Source organism: Buteo buteo, chromosome 2, assembly GCF_964188355.1.
Source record: "Buteo buteo chromosome 2, bButBut1.hap1.1, whole genome shotgun sequence".
Classification (NCBI taxonomy): Eukaryota; Metazoa; Chordata; class Aves; order Accipitriformes; family Accipitridae; genus Buteo; species Buteo buteo.
Window position 1 is genome coordinate 54,671,729 of NC_134172.1, and position 14,974 is coordinate 54,686,702.

At 40.6% G+C, this 14,974-nt stretch overlaps 1 protein-coding gene across 1 annotated transcript in view; it reads right to left on the minus strand.

The window, feature by feature from the left end:
• CPNE4 (copine 4) overlaps nt 1-14,974 on the minus strand; it is a 242,934-nt gene that overhangs the window by 12,669 nt on the left and 215,291 nt on the right. Inside the window, exons 12-13 of the mRNA XM_075054924.1 lie at nt 9,478-9,532; nt 1,477-1,528 (exon numbers count right to left, since the gene is read on the minus strand). Of these exons, the coding sequence (XP_074911025.1) occupies nt 1,477-1,528; nt 9,478-9,532 (107 nt within the window). The remainder of the gene's footprint in view (nt 1-1,476; nt 1,529-9,477; nt 9,533-14,974) is intronic.

Here is a 14,974-nt window from a genome sequence, read left to right on the forward strand (position 1 = left end):
TGTGTTATCACTTAATGCTGACCATTGTTAACTGAGATGTTTTGAACAGATCAGGCCCTGTGTAGATACCAATGTGTCTGTGTTCAGAAGCAGGCAAGCTAACACATTTTAAAATACAATGGTCCCAACAACATTCTGAGGTCTGCTTTGCTTCCCCACCTCATCCCTGCACCCTCAGCATGACTAAAATCTCAACTTCAATCTGGCTTACAAGCTTACAGGCACTTCTAGATGCATACATGTAATTTCTGCTTCTTTTAATGTCTTAAAAACAATGTAAAAAGCTGTGTGAACACACCAAGCAGCTGTAGGACTTATGCCCAATTCCATTTCAAGCACATGATCTGCAGAGGCTGGTGCAGTCCAACAGTCCAAGCACAACAACAAAGCAGGAATGCCCACTGAACCAAAAACATGAGGTCTTGCATTTAAGATACATGAACTCTGAATTCATTTAATGTCTCTTTCCCTTGAATTGCTCGTCCTCTCTTCTTTTCCTCACTTTATTTCTTGGCATTTTAATTCTCATCCTGAACATATCCCATTGAGCATGCCTGAGAGAAAGCCACTAATAAGCCTGAGAAGGGCTGAAAGAAGCAGCTAGAAAATTTGAGCAGTAAAAGCATTTTGAAAAACCCATTTCAGTGTTTGGATGGTAGCAGAAGGATAAGGGAGAATTACAGCCTGTGGATTTTAGACAGCAATGATCATCTGAACAAGACTCTCAACGAAGTGTTAGTCTGGGATTACTTGTCAGGCTGTTTAGAGATTATTGTCCTGTTATTCTCTTTTACAAAATGTGTGCATTGTGGCAGGAGATTCTAGAAAGACAGCATCAGTCACTGCAGACCTCACTTACAAATACAAGACATACAGCAACATCTGCTACATAAATCTGGCATCCAACTATCGAGGATTAGTGATTGTTGCTAGAACATACCAATATCTTACACTGTGTTAAAACAGCCTCCTGCTGCATTTGCTGTCATGAAAGCATGCTTCCTTCTACCACAGTAGTCTACTGTAGCCTACTAGTAGGCTACTGTTGTTATAGGTCTGGCCAAAGAACTGGCTCTAAACTGAGGGAATCTTTGATCACTGAGGTTCACAGCCTGCTTTTGCATGTCCTGCCCTTCTTAGCTGCACAACCTATGGTGTTGATGTAGCTGAAGATCTGGAACGAATCTAGAAGACATGGCTTTAGTTTTCAGAAATGCAAGTGATTTGGGGAAGCACAAGTGCTGAATGTCCAACATGGTGTACTTTCAAAGGGACCTATTTTTCAGGAAATTAATGTGTGACACTTTCTAAGGTTTCTAAAGATAAGCCCAATGGCTTGGAGCCTGTCATGTTTTGAAAATCCTGGCTGCGTTCTTTAAAAAACATTTTCAATAACACTCAGGGAATACAATAAAAAATGCAAGCACATTTTGCACACAGAAGAAATATGGCAGTATGTCCTAATATGAGCATTACCTGCACATTCTGGGTTGTCTTCATTGAAATTGATTGCAAAATCATGAGAGACCTGCAGATAAATGGAAAGAAGAGAAGAAGACTGTAGTCAGAAAAATTATTCCAAGAGGACTTGGAGTTAAACACCCTTTACATTCTTTCTGTGTTAAACCAGAGATCTTGCAAGCTTTCAGCTATTAAGTGTGAAATACAGTCCCAGCTGGAAGTCCCAACAGAAACAAAGTAACAAAACTGGAATCAAACCTGTCAACAACAACAACCAAACCAAGAAAAATAGCACAAAGAAAAAAGACCCAAGTACATAAGAAATCCCATAAATACGGTGTCAGGATTGGGATATCCATGCCAGGCACAGAAGAAGGATCTATTGCTGAGAAGATTTAAATGCCAGCTCTCCCTCACTCAGCACCTCAGCTTGCAGCAGAGAGAAAGCAGGTTGCGATTCAGCAGGGACAGCAGAAGCTCAGCCCCCTTCTGAATCCTGCACTCGCAGGTGTGAACAGTTCCTCATCTGAAGGCCATGGGAGTACTGGGAGAATAATTTTTTCTCCAAAGAGATCAAGGAAGTCACCTGACCCACTGTGAAATAATAATCTAAGAAATGTAAGGGACCTAAGCTGGTTAAGAAGGTAGATTAGGCTGGGGGGGAAATTAAGCAGAAAAAGCCCTGAAAACTCATGTTTTTCCTCAAATTTAGTGAATATCCCAGCCTCTCTCTCAAAATCCATCTGTAATAAAATACTACAGAGCTATTTTCTAAAAGAAATGACTGTGAATACAAAGAAGTTTCTGATTTTCTAATAAAACAATGTATTGTATCTTCAGTGGCTTGGGAAAATAATACCAGACTTCTGTATACACAAATAATGCAAGGCAATGTAAGTCTCAGGTTCCAGGCTTCCTCTGTCTGTCTGTCACTTAGAGATCTGCATTCACAGTACAAATCTGTTGGGACTGAAACTTTCTTCAGATGCTCTTTTCTGGTTTTAAGGTTTGTTCTTGCCTGCATTTTTTTCCAGATTCTTTTTTGCTCCTTTCTTTGATCACTGAGAAGGCTTGATTCCTTTTACTCTCTTCAGCTCTGAAGCTCAGTCTCTTAATTCTCTTATTTGTCTTAAATTGTCTTGAATGAAGCCCGACTTTTGTCTTGCAATGCACAGTGTATGTATATTTTTTGTTTGTTTGTTTGCAGAAAGTGGATATGGCTGAGACTTAAGCAGGCAATTTGCACAATTTAAAGTTGAACTCAGGTATATCATTCCAGATTCATGAAGGCATTTATATAGCTAACTCCAATTACACACATTTGAGACTTTATAGATCTCTGTAGGACCTTCAGAAGTACCAACAGTCCTAGTCATATGAAAAGCAACCTGTTTACTCCCTGTAAAATGGAACCTGGATTATTTGCAGAAAGAGATTTATTTGTTGGATGTTGCTGTTTTATTTGCTAGTTTAGACAACTTCACAGCACAGTATGGAAACTGGTCTATGACTAAGAGACCCATGGATCAAATACGTGATTACAGAGAAGCTCCTGTAAAAGTGAAGTGGTGTAAGTTCGCTAATTACTGCCAAAGAGAGTTTCTCATAGAGAAATTGAATTTCCCCATCATATGCTGGCCTTGCTCACCAGTGATGCCTACCACTACTTATTAAGAGGTTAAATAAAGCAGGACTTCTACCATGATGGGAAAGGATGGAAGGAGAAACTCATTGAAGTCTGCAGCCACCTCAGCCCAGCCAGGAATTTGGTATGTCTACACAAAGCATCAGTTGCCTCTTACAGAGGGTTTTACATGGGCCCTTCAGGCTACCCTACTTGGCCATGGAAGATAATGCAGAAAGTCACTACCTGTGTTCCTCACTGAGCCAGCACAGAAGAGCAGGGCTGTCAGATATGCTTCTGAGGTGCTCCAGAGCCCTTCTGTCTGGCTGCTCTGTGTGTCTCTTGGCACACTTTGCCCAGCTGCTATCTGCCAGTCTCATGACCAGCTGCAGGCCAAAGGTAATTGCAGTTGTCAAGAACAGTATTGTGAGTTTTCACTCACTGATGATTTTTTTGTTGTTCAATAGCCTTTCTTATTCCTCTAGGCTTTCTGTATTTTGTATTAACTGCATCTCAAGAGCAAGAAATATGGTGATGCATGTTTATGTATTGCAGGCTGATTCTTCCGACACTGTGCCTCTTCTGTGATTTCACTTTATTCCAAATGCATTTGAAATTATAGCTAAAGGAGTATCACAATTCTTTTCCATAGCTACAGTATTTTGATCTCACATGCAAGCATGGGGTGGATGCTTTTGTTACTATACCTCTTTCAGGATCACACTATTAAAACAGTTTATCTGGTTCAGAGCTATGGCACCCAGGCTATTATTTAAGAAAAATGTAGACAATGGTTCACGCCAATAAGGAAAGCCCAAGTCTAGTAAGTGTGCACAATGATCCAAAAAATAATACTGTCTGAGCAGCGGCTGCTATCCTCCCAAAGCAAGTGGCCCTCATACACTGTAATCCTGATTCACTAAGAACAGTGTTAAAATGTATGCTGAAGGCAGGAGCGGAAACACAATGAATGTGCAGAAGTATTGGGTTGTTTCCCATGCTCTCTGAACAATATATCACAATTTAAACAAAATTTAAGTACAGTGTGAAGGAGAGAAGTTCTTTGAGCTGCTCAGTGATGGTTCACAAACAGGAAATCATCACCCAAGGCAAGTCAACAGCAGGTATTTTTAAAGCAGAGTTTCTCCAAACGCTCAGAACTCATCCCCCCCTCAGGTAAGTAAAACCAGCTGCGCTTCAACCTACCCCTGTGCCGTCTCCCCTGTGGTGGCCAAAATTCAAGAGGGTCCAAACCAGCAGAGACTTCAGGCACATGACACATACTGAAGGCTTTACTGAACTTGGGTGGCTACCTGACAGGACTCCATGTAAAGCCCACCCATGTCAAAAGATGGTTTGGCTCAAACATTCAATGCTTTTGTTTTCAAAACAGTGCAAGGTAATGAGCCATCCTCTTTTTTTTTTTTAATCAAACATGCAAGGGCTTTTGTGACTGAAAAGCAAACCATGCTGATGACAGAGGACCAGAAGCTGGTATATCAAATGGCATCTTTCTGGTATTGAATGACACAGCCCTCATGCACTCCCAGAACTGGGGAAAAGGAGGCAAAAGTGTGAACATCTAAGATGCTGAAGACTGGGAAATCTTCTGGGGAAACAAGACAACACTTGGCCATTCAGAAAGCAAGCATGTTTATATAATCTACTACAGTGGTTTGTATGATGGATCAATCTAACAGTCAGGAAATCCTGGAATATGTCAAGCCATGCAAACACTGAATGACTGCTTTACATTAGTATCTGGCAGAGAACTTTGCAAAGAACTGTAGACCATGGCCTGTGGTGGAAGTCTGAAAGTCTGCCTTACAATAAGGAATGTCCTCACAACCATGGTGTGTCACAGACCCTGGATTAAGTTTTGAATATGACCCCCTGCTCAGCCCTCCTCCTCTCTCTTAACATCAGTCTGTAAAAAGAAAGGAGAGAGAAATTCTGGAGTGCAGAGGTGATTACATGTGATCAGCCTGGCATTACCTGGGTTGCTGCACAAAACACCACTCAAAGCCTCTAACTAAGGATATGTACTTGCACTTGGCTATGTATTAATCTTTTCCCTCTGCAGGACTCCAGATAAATTATTTAGCAGATACCGTCACAGATTGGGATTATTAAAACACAGCTGTCCAGGAACTTCCTGCACCAGGAACATATTATTTCCTAGGTAATTTCTTCAAGGTTTTAAACAAGCAAAATAAGTAGCTTTACCATACATCATGATGTAGGTTATGATGACAGCATTTCTGAGGCTACATCAACAGTCTAAAATATTTTTGCTAAGGCAGATTATAGTATTTTTTTTTACCACTGTACAATGCCTCCATTGCCTGTACCTCACAGTGACAAGCACCTGCATACAGAAAGGCAGTTGTCCATCAATTGTGATGGCACCCGTGAGACTCTTTCAAGAACCATAACCATACTTCCACATGCTTATGACCAGTTTAGTAGAAAAGTCACCTTGATTTAACATAGCAGGTTACTTATTTCCCTCGTATTCAGATGTAATGAAATTCATCCTCATAGCATGGCCCTTACTAAACAGGTTTCTAATTAAGACTGAAAGGAGAATTTCCTAATGAATGAGAATTTTTGAGATTTCTTAAAAAAAAAAGTCTTTTGGTCTCAGATAGAAACCTCAAAACACAAACAAAACCCCTACCTTGGAATCTGACAAATAATAAAACCCCACAAAATCATAAAGCAAATTGCTGGAAAGCTTTTGGACTACGCAAAGGCATTTTATTTAAGTTGGATCGAAACATGTTATTCTATTTTGGCCTCTATATTTTTTTAAACCCCTTTTACTTTAACTGAACTTCCATTTTTTAAATAAAAAGCTGGTTTGACTCAGAAACCACATTTTTCATTCATTTTGTAAATGCTGAATATGGATGCCTGAATTCCAAAAATTAGTAATCTTTTTTTTCCCTCTCTAGATTGTTGAATTCATTTAAATTAACCTCCCTGTCCCAAATAGCTCCAGCTTTCCAGAAACCTCTATGGTGATGGTACTAGGACTACTTGACAAACAATCTGACAAATTCAGCCATGTTTAGGAATGCTTTCCTACTAATTTAAATAGAGATTGTCAAAAATCCATGAACAATAGATGCATACAGGCATAAATGCTGAGATTCCCAATGTTGAACATTTATCTGTGAATAAATTGAATGCTATTAAGCCACTGCCAGTCTGAAAATTAAATATGGAATGCCTGCATATTTTGCAAAAGCTGAAGACACTAACTAATTTAAAGAACCATTGCTCAAAAGCTATTATTTTCAGAATGCTCATTAATCAAATAGTTTGGGAGCTGGACAGCTTGTGTCTCTGGCTAAGACCACACTGTAGACATTTCTGCTTGGCAAAGCTTGGCCATTTATTTTCCTTTGTACTTGATTTTCAAACATGCTGCCCAGTTTCCATATCTAAATCCAAGTTGCATGGATAAGGTGACAAATTCTGTTTTTTCCCTTGGTCCATTACACATACTTCTATCAGGTTTTTTTTGTTAGGTTTGCATATATTTTTGCCCTCAAGCTCCTGAAAAGTGCAAGAATCACAAAGACTATGGCACTTTTCAAGTCCCTTACCTGTGCAGCAAACCAGACAGTGCAGGTTAGGATTGTAAAGATGCTGTACTGTGACTGCAGTGAGGTTCTCTCCAGCAACTCTTGCCAGCATAAGCAGCGAATGAAGCTTTCATTAAAAATGCAGAAATAACCAAGACTGTCTTAAAACAAACTGCAAGTTGTTTTGTACCTATTCAGGTGTCAGCCTGCAATATTTCTATAGAAAAGAACATGTCATTATTGGCAATACACCTGTCATGGGGCTGACGCAATTCTAACTTTCTGTTCATTTTAACCGTAAGTTTTGTGCTGCTCTGTGGTTTTTCAGTTCCTTTGAGTTTTGCCTGCTAAGAAATTAGTGTGTGTGATTAAGCTTTCTTTCCTCCTCTTCACTGTGACCTTTTGCAGCAGTGTCTGAGTCCATATTATCTGCCACCTCTTCATTTTACATCAGATTTCTCAGATACTTCTTCTCATTGCAGAAAAAAGTTATGGTTGGAGACACTGCTGTGGAATAACCAGCACGTTCTGCAAGTTTTGTTTGATAAAAACTCAGGAGGGGAATATTGCTCTCAGAGGTTTACTTAGATCAAGGAGCAGGGTGATATATTTGTCAGACCTTGGGGAAAAAGGATCTTATTGGCGAATATTAGATGAAGGGTCTCTAGACTGGTGAGGAATGTTATATATGGCATGTTTTGCATCCTTCACTCCCACAGATTCCTTATGCCACTAAGAAATGCTGTTTTTTTGCTAACAGCTGAAGTGTTTTATTTGGAGCTGAAATGAGGGAAAATAAAGTCAGCGTAACATAGCGGTGTGCTCTTGAAATGGAAATTCTGTAGAAAGCATATATAAAAACATTTTTAAAGGGGTTCAACCTCAAGACATTCATGAAGAGCCTGCAGAGGTAGATACCGACATCGTTCTGAAGCGCTAATGTAAAATGGGGGGGGGTGGGGTGGACGATGATGTATTTTTCCATGGGTAATAATAGTTCACATAGCAAACATTGCTCTTCTTGTAGCATGTAAAAGGATGTGAGGAGGCTAGAATCTCACTAAATGGACAGGTGAATAGTGCCCTCCAGCACCCATCCCAGGGTACTGGCAGGAGCTCAAGAAAGTATGAAACCAAGGCACTGCTTTGACACCACTGCAAACGGACACCTTTCTCTCATGTGCTCTAGTGCACCAAGGAAACTTCGGCAAACAAATCTAGAGCTTATGGCCAGCCTGAAAGCAGTGGCTTACAGCTGATCCTAAATAGCAATGTTAGCATTGATTCATGCTGACTAGTGAGTTACAGGCCTCATTCTTCTACAGCTTGTGACTGAGCATGACATAAATTAGACCTGAATCCACTCAATCCACTTACTTTGCCTGTTTTTATCAGGCTGCTTACCTCTGGCCTTCCCTCACTGTGTTACTGCCATGCATACGTTGGGCAGCTTTCATTTAGACTCTTAAGGAAGCTATGTTGTTGAAGTTGTGTGAAGGCTCTCATGGTTACTAAGAAACCCCTGGCAGTGGAAGTAATTTCTTCCACAGCCCTAGCAAACTGGTGTCTACTGGAAGAAATAAAAGAGTAGCTGCTGGTGTGCAGAGACCAACATGCTATAAGCAGGTTAGATCACCTCATTAGGGCTGCAGGCTCGAAAGCAGACACTCTAAATTAAAATGAAAAGCCACATGATGGGGTCACAACTTAGAAGTTCTCATGATGATTCAACCTAAATTTGAAGATGTGAGTTATTACAGTCATTACACTGCTGCCCTTTAATAAAACAAAAGATATGTATGACTTGTAATACCTTTGACTGAAAACTTCAAAAGAACGTTTGAATAGCAGGAGATCTGCAGTGTTGCAGTGGTGTCTATAGTGTCACCATATTTTTGCAGCAGAAGATAAGAAGTTAGGGGAGACAAGTTGGGAGCACTTTTTTTCTAGTCTTTGTTAACGTTTAATTATATCAGTTTCTTCTCTGTTTCCCATGCATCTTGGCTATGTCCTGCATGATCAGAAGTCTAATGCTGTTCTTTTCCAGACAGTATTTGAGTTGCAGAATCTCCAGCTAGTTTTTGGTTACTTATTTGTGCAGAACTACTTCTCTGCCCACACTACCTCTGCATGTGCAACACAGGATTTGAACTTCTGCCTATTTCTTCTTAGGCGTTTCTCTGTTGGATGCTCCTTCTTTTACTCCATTGTCTTCACTCCAGCCCTACCAGACTGCAGATTTACACTTACAACTGCACCATCACTGTGGAACACTCTCATTTTGTTTTGTTTATAAATACCACTTCTCTCCAGCATGCTCTTATATTTCTCTTCCTGGTATTGACAATGTCCACCATGGTGCAGAAATTTGCCAGAGCAAAACTCTTCTAAAAAGTCTTTATTTTCAGGAAGATGTTAAAGCTCTTCATCATAAAGCATGGACATTAGGCCCCTCACTGAACCACATCTTCCAAAAATGGGTTCTGTCAAACCATGGTTTGCAAAGCTTCAAAATATGCCTGGCAAGCATTGTTCAAAAAATCAGGTCTCCTCTTACTGGACTAGCATCCATTAACAAAGCTTTGCCAATACCATTAAATAATTTGGGTGTAACATAACTATTTTAAGTCTAGCTTTGATTTCTGGTTTCAGTGAGATATCACTGGGTGAGAAAGCCAGGTGAGAGAAAACAAGCAGTAGGAGCTGCTCCCCCTAGCCCCTGCCCTGCACTGAACCATTTGTTGCTTATTTTGTGCCTCACAAACCAAGGAAACTAGAAAATGTCATTTATGCACCTACTTTGTATTCTGGTGGTATCCTTGCTCCAAATCCAAAGGCTGGGAACATTTTGTCACTGGAAAAAATAAAAAAAAAGAAAAGTTCCCACAAAGAAATGCATTTTGTTACAATTAACATTCTTCTGTAAGCATTCATCAAAAATGCAAAGCAGCACAACAATACAGAAATGGCTTTTAGATCAAGAGTGTTAACATGGCAGACTGGAAGGGTAGCTGAAATCAGGACAGTATCAGATTAGAGAAGGAGGGGTGTGTGCTGACCAGATGGGGGAGTGATACGGGAGATTTTTCAGGTGAACCCCTAGTATTTTTGGGAAGTTAAAATAATTTGGAGAATACCAAAGTATCAAGATATCTTGCCCTTCTCTCACAAATGAAGTAACAGGTCTGTATGACCCACTCTTTTGCACTACCTGGCTGCGGCATGAGGGTGAGTTGTCTTAACAGCCTGTAACAACATTTATTTCATATAAATAGAGATGTGCTCCCCTAGGTCAGAAAATGGGTGTAGTGGAGAGATGACTCTGTAATTAAAAGTGCTTGCAAATTTGCGTTCTTACAGTTGTCCAGGTGCAAAAGAGACTTCCTAAAATATCCAAAAGGGGCAAGCTCATGCCCCCAAACCTGCAGGTTCTGTAAAGCTTTCCACCTGCATCTTTAGCAGTTCCATGAAAACACATGATTATGTTAATTAGGAATAGGCTGATAACCTAGCAAATGCTGTGGCATGGTCAGTTTGGTTTCAAACACAACAGTGAGGTTGTTCTACCCCAGTTAGATCTGTAGAGACAAAAAATTCCTGATTCAGAGAACCTTAAAACTTCAAGGCTGTTAATATCCTTTCAGAAATGCAATAATGTCTCACACAGCCCACGTGCTGTCAAGCTGCCTCTTCCCAGATGGTAAAGTGGAAAACAACAAGCTGTTAGGAACGTCTCGTCCCTGAGTCAGCAAAGCACTTGATCACACACTTGAGGTTAACAATTCACCCAAACATATGCTTAACTCTAAACACATCCTGAAGCCCTGCTGAAGTCATAGGGCTGTACTCCAGTGCTCTGATGAATCAACCCCCTCATAGGTTTATCCTATTCTGCTTACAGGGTTTCAAGGCCCTTGGAAAAGTTGAGTTCCTACTACCATTATTGGCACTTTCAAAAATCCCCAAGAGATGCCAGCAGCTTCAATATTCTTTGTGTAGTTCAAGACATTGCCACTCCAAGCATCAACTGAATAATTTGCTTGCCAGGCATACTCAAGAAAGATAATAGCACCCATTAAAGCTGCTGGGCTATTCTGTCTGGCATAGGCTGTGAAAGGCACCATGATATTTGTGATACAAGCTAAAGAAAAATTGAAGGGTTTAAAAGAAAGCAGAAATAAGTGCCCCCTCTGTAGTTAGAGTAACCATGAGATATAGAAATATTCACCAGCTCATTGGGAACCAGTGATGACTGTCATCTGATGGTTTAGCTCTCACAATTGTTGTTCTGCTACAAAATGTAGTTGCCGCATAAATCTTGGGAGCACAATTCTGTGTACCATATGTTACAGCGTGTGACAATGGATCTTGGAAAGGAAGACTAACATCATTTGCATGGTAATAAAACATTTTTTCCAAGAGATGTCAGAAATGAAGCAGATGCTGACATTTGATGTGAGCCACCTGCTGATAGCCTTCTCTTTGATTAAACACTTCTGGAAGTGGGGAAGCCCTTATAAATAGATGCAGAGAATTCAGGCGCACACTTAGAGGGCAAGAAATAAGAAGCCATTAGAAAAGAATCTGAGAGGAGAAAAAAATTCTTGTTTTACATCAATGATTAAGCATGGCTGGATTAGAAAATCAAACCCTGTGGTGCTGCAAGTTAATTGATTTTGGGCAAGAGCAAACAAAGACTAAAAAGAATTTTACTTAGGTAGAACATAAATGCCCAAGTTCAATAAAGCAATCCAAAAAGCTGATGTTGGCAGTAATTACCCAACCTGGGAGATGCCTAAATCCATACAGTGCCTGCATTTGTACTGCAATGTTTCTTGACTGTAAACAAGTGTAGGCACTCTCCTATCTGCAGCTCCATCTTCTGCTCTGCAGCAATTCAGAGACAGCACTAAGGGGCACCTCTGGCAGCCTGGATTCTCCTTCTGGTGTCGAGACTCCCACATTCCCAGTCCCACAGTGGCACAGCCCCCACTGTTATTCTGCACCCTGAATACCTTATCACCACAGTCAGAACACCTGGCTTTATGTCTGAATCTCCCATATCTCCTTTTTGAGCAAGTGCTAATTACTGCTACCATTGCCGAAAGAGTAAAGCCTGATCATGCGCAGCCTCAAGATGGGACTCCACGTGGCTGCTTTTCAGAGGGAAGTGCATGAACTCTAGAGAGGAGGGGTATCCTGGGGTCTACTCCTGTGCTTAGTACTTCCTCTTGCCTCACTCAGAATAGCTCCACACTGTCCTTTGGAAGCTCCTTATTTTCCAGAATTTAGGTATGTACCTCTGATATTCTGATTCAAGCTGCTGGGACCAAGGAATTAACTTCCATGTGCTCCTGGAGCTTGATCTTTAAGGTAGGAAAGGAACCTTTTGATTATCAATCATGACATCCCTTGCATAAATAAGATAATCATGTATTCCTTGACCACCCCTCAAAATTTGTGGCTGACAGCTTTCAGAATAAAACAGATTTTTAATGTAAGCAGCTTTTTCTCCTATCACACAAAACAAGGTGTTTAGCTAATATAAAGGTCTCACTCTTTAGTAGGTATGCAGTTTAATGGCTTAGTATTAAAGTATTGGTATTTTACAAAGTAATTGTCTCTAGTCTTCCCATCCACCCCTCACTGTCATATGAGAAAAAAACCCAGCAGCTGAGCCTGCTGCCCTCATTCTGCTTATCCTGCACTACTGGGACACAGGCGGGAAAAAGTGACCCAGAAGAGCACCTAGGGATGCTCTCGCTTCCAGGACAATCCCTTATGGTATAGAGGCATGACTGAGCTGCTCTGCCAGACCCAGGGCTATCATGGCAGCTTGCAGCAGAAAGCAGAGCAGCTTCCCAGCTTCTGGGACTTCCAGGGACTGAAACGACAGCCAGAAAATGAAAGGGTTTCTTCCTGCCTCAAGGGTGAATTGCATGCATCGGAGACACCAGTCCTGTTTTCTAACCTGGCATTTCAGTAGGAAAGGGATCTGCTCTAATGACTTTTCTTTTCTTCCTTTGTAATTTAAACTCACTCAAAAGAAGAAAAGGGAGAACCAGTTCTCTTTCCCTTTGTGTTGCTTATTCAGGCATTTGGGTTTCATTTATACAAGGAAAAACTCCGAGGGCCCTGGCTGAAGCACTGGGATGTGACTGTTTGCACTCTCCCTGGCATAGTGCTGGGTCCTGCCAACCAGCAGCCCTCAGAGACTTCCCAGCCATGGTGCTGGGGACAGCTGTGCCTCCGACTGTTCTCAAGTGGCAGTTTGAGCATCACCAGTTTGTGCTGGGAGGAAGACAGCTGAGATACAAGGACATGGGCAGTGTCAGGTCCTTGGCCTCAGGCCACATCAGGATCTTTGGCTCATTTTGTTTAAACCTAGCCAGAGAGTCCTTGGCACGTGCAAGCAAACTGCCTGCACTGTCCTGCTGGAGACAGATTCCTAGAGGGACAGGAGAGAAACACAGAAGCTGTAAAACAAGCTGGTTCTGCAAACCCTGAAATTTACAAAATCAAGTAAGAAAAAGAGGATTATGGCTTGGCAGAGTCTTTACAAAATTACTCTGTCACGTCTACTTCACATTTTATATTGTTCTTTGTTTTACATAGGTTCCCTTGAAAATTAAAACTTGGGATAATTTTCAAAAAAGCTGAAGTACTTGACATGAAGATAAAAAACCCCAAAGCATTGGACTTTGACTTTTATACCTGGTTACATAAGGGCCATGAGTAGCCATGCAAGCATAGATGTATATGGCTTCTGGTACTTTTTCCAGTCAAACAGGCATTTATTACTGAAAGACACCAAGGACTGAGCAGATCAAGGTTATACCCTAAAGGTAAAATCAGGGAGATGGTTCAGGTTCAGTGTTCGTATTGGTAAATGTAAAATAATGCACACAGAAAGGAATTGTCAGGAATCCAAGACTGCAGTCTTCTGAACTGAAGTACAACCAGTTAGAGAAAAGTTCCTCAGTAACCTCAACTATAATGTAACGCATAGCAGCAAATAAATTCTGAAAATATCCCATATTATCCTTTTGGAACATTGCTGAGTTTTAGTCACCCATCCTTCAAGCTATCTAGTGGAAACAGAGGAAGCGCAATGACAAATCAATACATTAAGAGGGGCAGAGTGGAGAGAGAATTCAGTGAGCTGTACTGCAGAGACAGGAAAAGAGATGAATAGAGGAAATAGTAAGGTTTTGTAAATTAGTAAATGTGATACAGATAATGATACCTTCTTCTTTGTCACTAGGAAGCCTAGTGTTACTGGAAAGTAAGAAATATGTTTATAAAGAGGCAAAATAAAGAAAATTCCAAAATCTTGTCTTGTTAACCACTGGTGCCCTCTGATGTGTAGTATCATCGAAACCTGGAGTTCAGCCTTATTCTGAGAAGGATTTGCTATTCCTAGTAACAAGGAGGAGAATTCAGATAAAACTTTTCCACTGGGTGAAATTAATCAGTCAGACATTGGAGAGTCTTTTTCAAGTTCCTCTGAAGCTGCTGGCATAGACGATGCTGGAGATAGAGCCAGATATTCACAAGTGTGGCAATATCTGTATTCAGAAAGGGAAACACGAGCTGCCAGGACTATGTTCTCTGAAAATTAGTTCCTTTTAAAACCTAATTTTGGAATATAAGCTTTTAATTGTATGGAGTAAATGTAGGGGGAAAAAAGGCCTAAGTCATTCTAAATGCCATTTAGTCATTCTGAAAGATGAACTTCTAGCTAGCCACTTACACAGGTTGTTTGGGACTCATTCTACTGATCCTCATAAAAGCCCTTTGGTGTGTATCTACACATGTGCTTACCTTTAAGCTCCTGAAGTCAATGCAGCAATTTGTATGGATGCTACTGACCTGACCTTGGAGAACCTCATCATGAAAACCTGCTCACTTTATGCTAGAGCAATATAGTAGTACTAGTGGTACTAATGATGCAGTGAATGTGGGGAAAAGAAAGAAACATGGGGTGGGGAGAAAGAAACACTAACAACCCATTTTTAGTTTCAAATGACCAAGGATCTTAAATTTACAGCTCTTTGAAATTCTTGCAAGAAATACACCTGACTAGAATCCCTGAGTATTAAGCTGTTACTTGTAATTTTGGTTTTTTTTGTAAAAAAAAAAAAAAGTTTTTTTGGTAATCAGAATTACCAGAGAAATATTTTTAAAGTACTATGCCGCATGCAGCAAAATCAATTACTATGCCTTTCTTTTTCAACACCAATCATAAAAGAATAAACCGTGGATCTGCTCTGCTCCACATACTTTTCCCCTAATG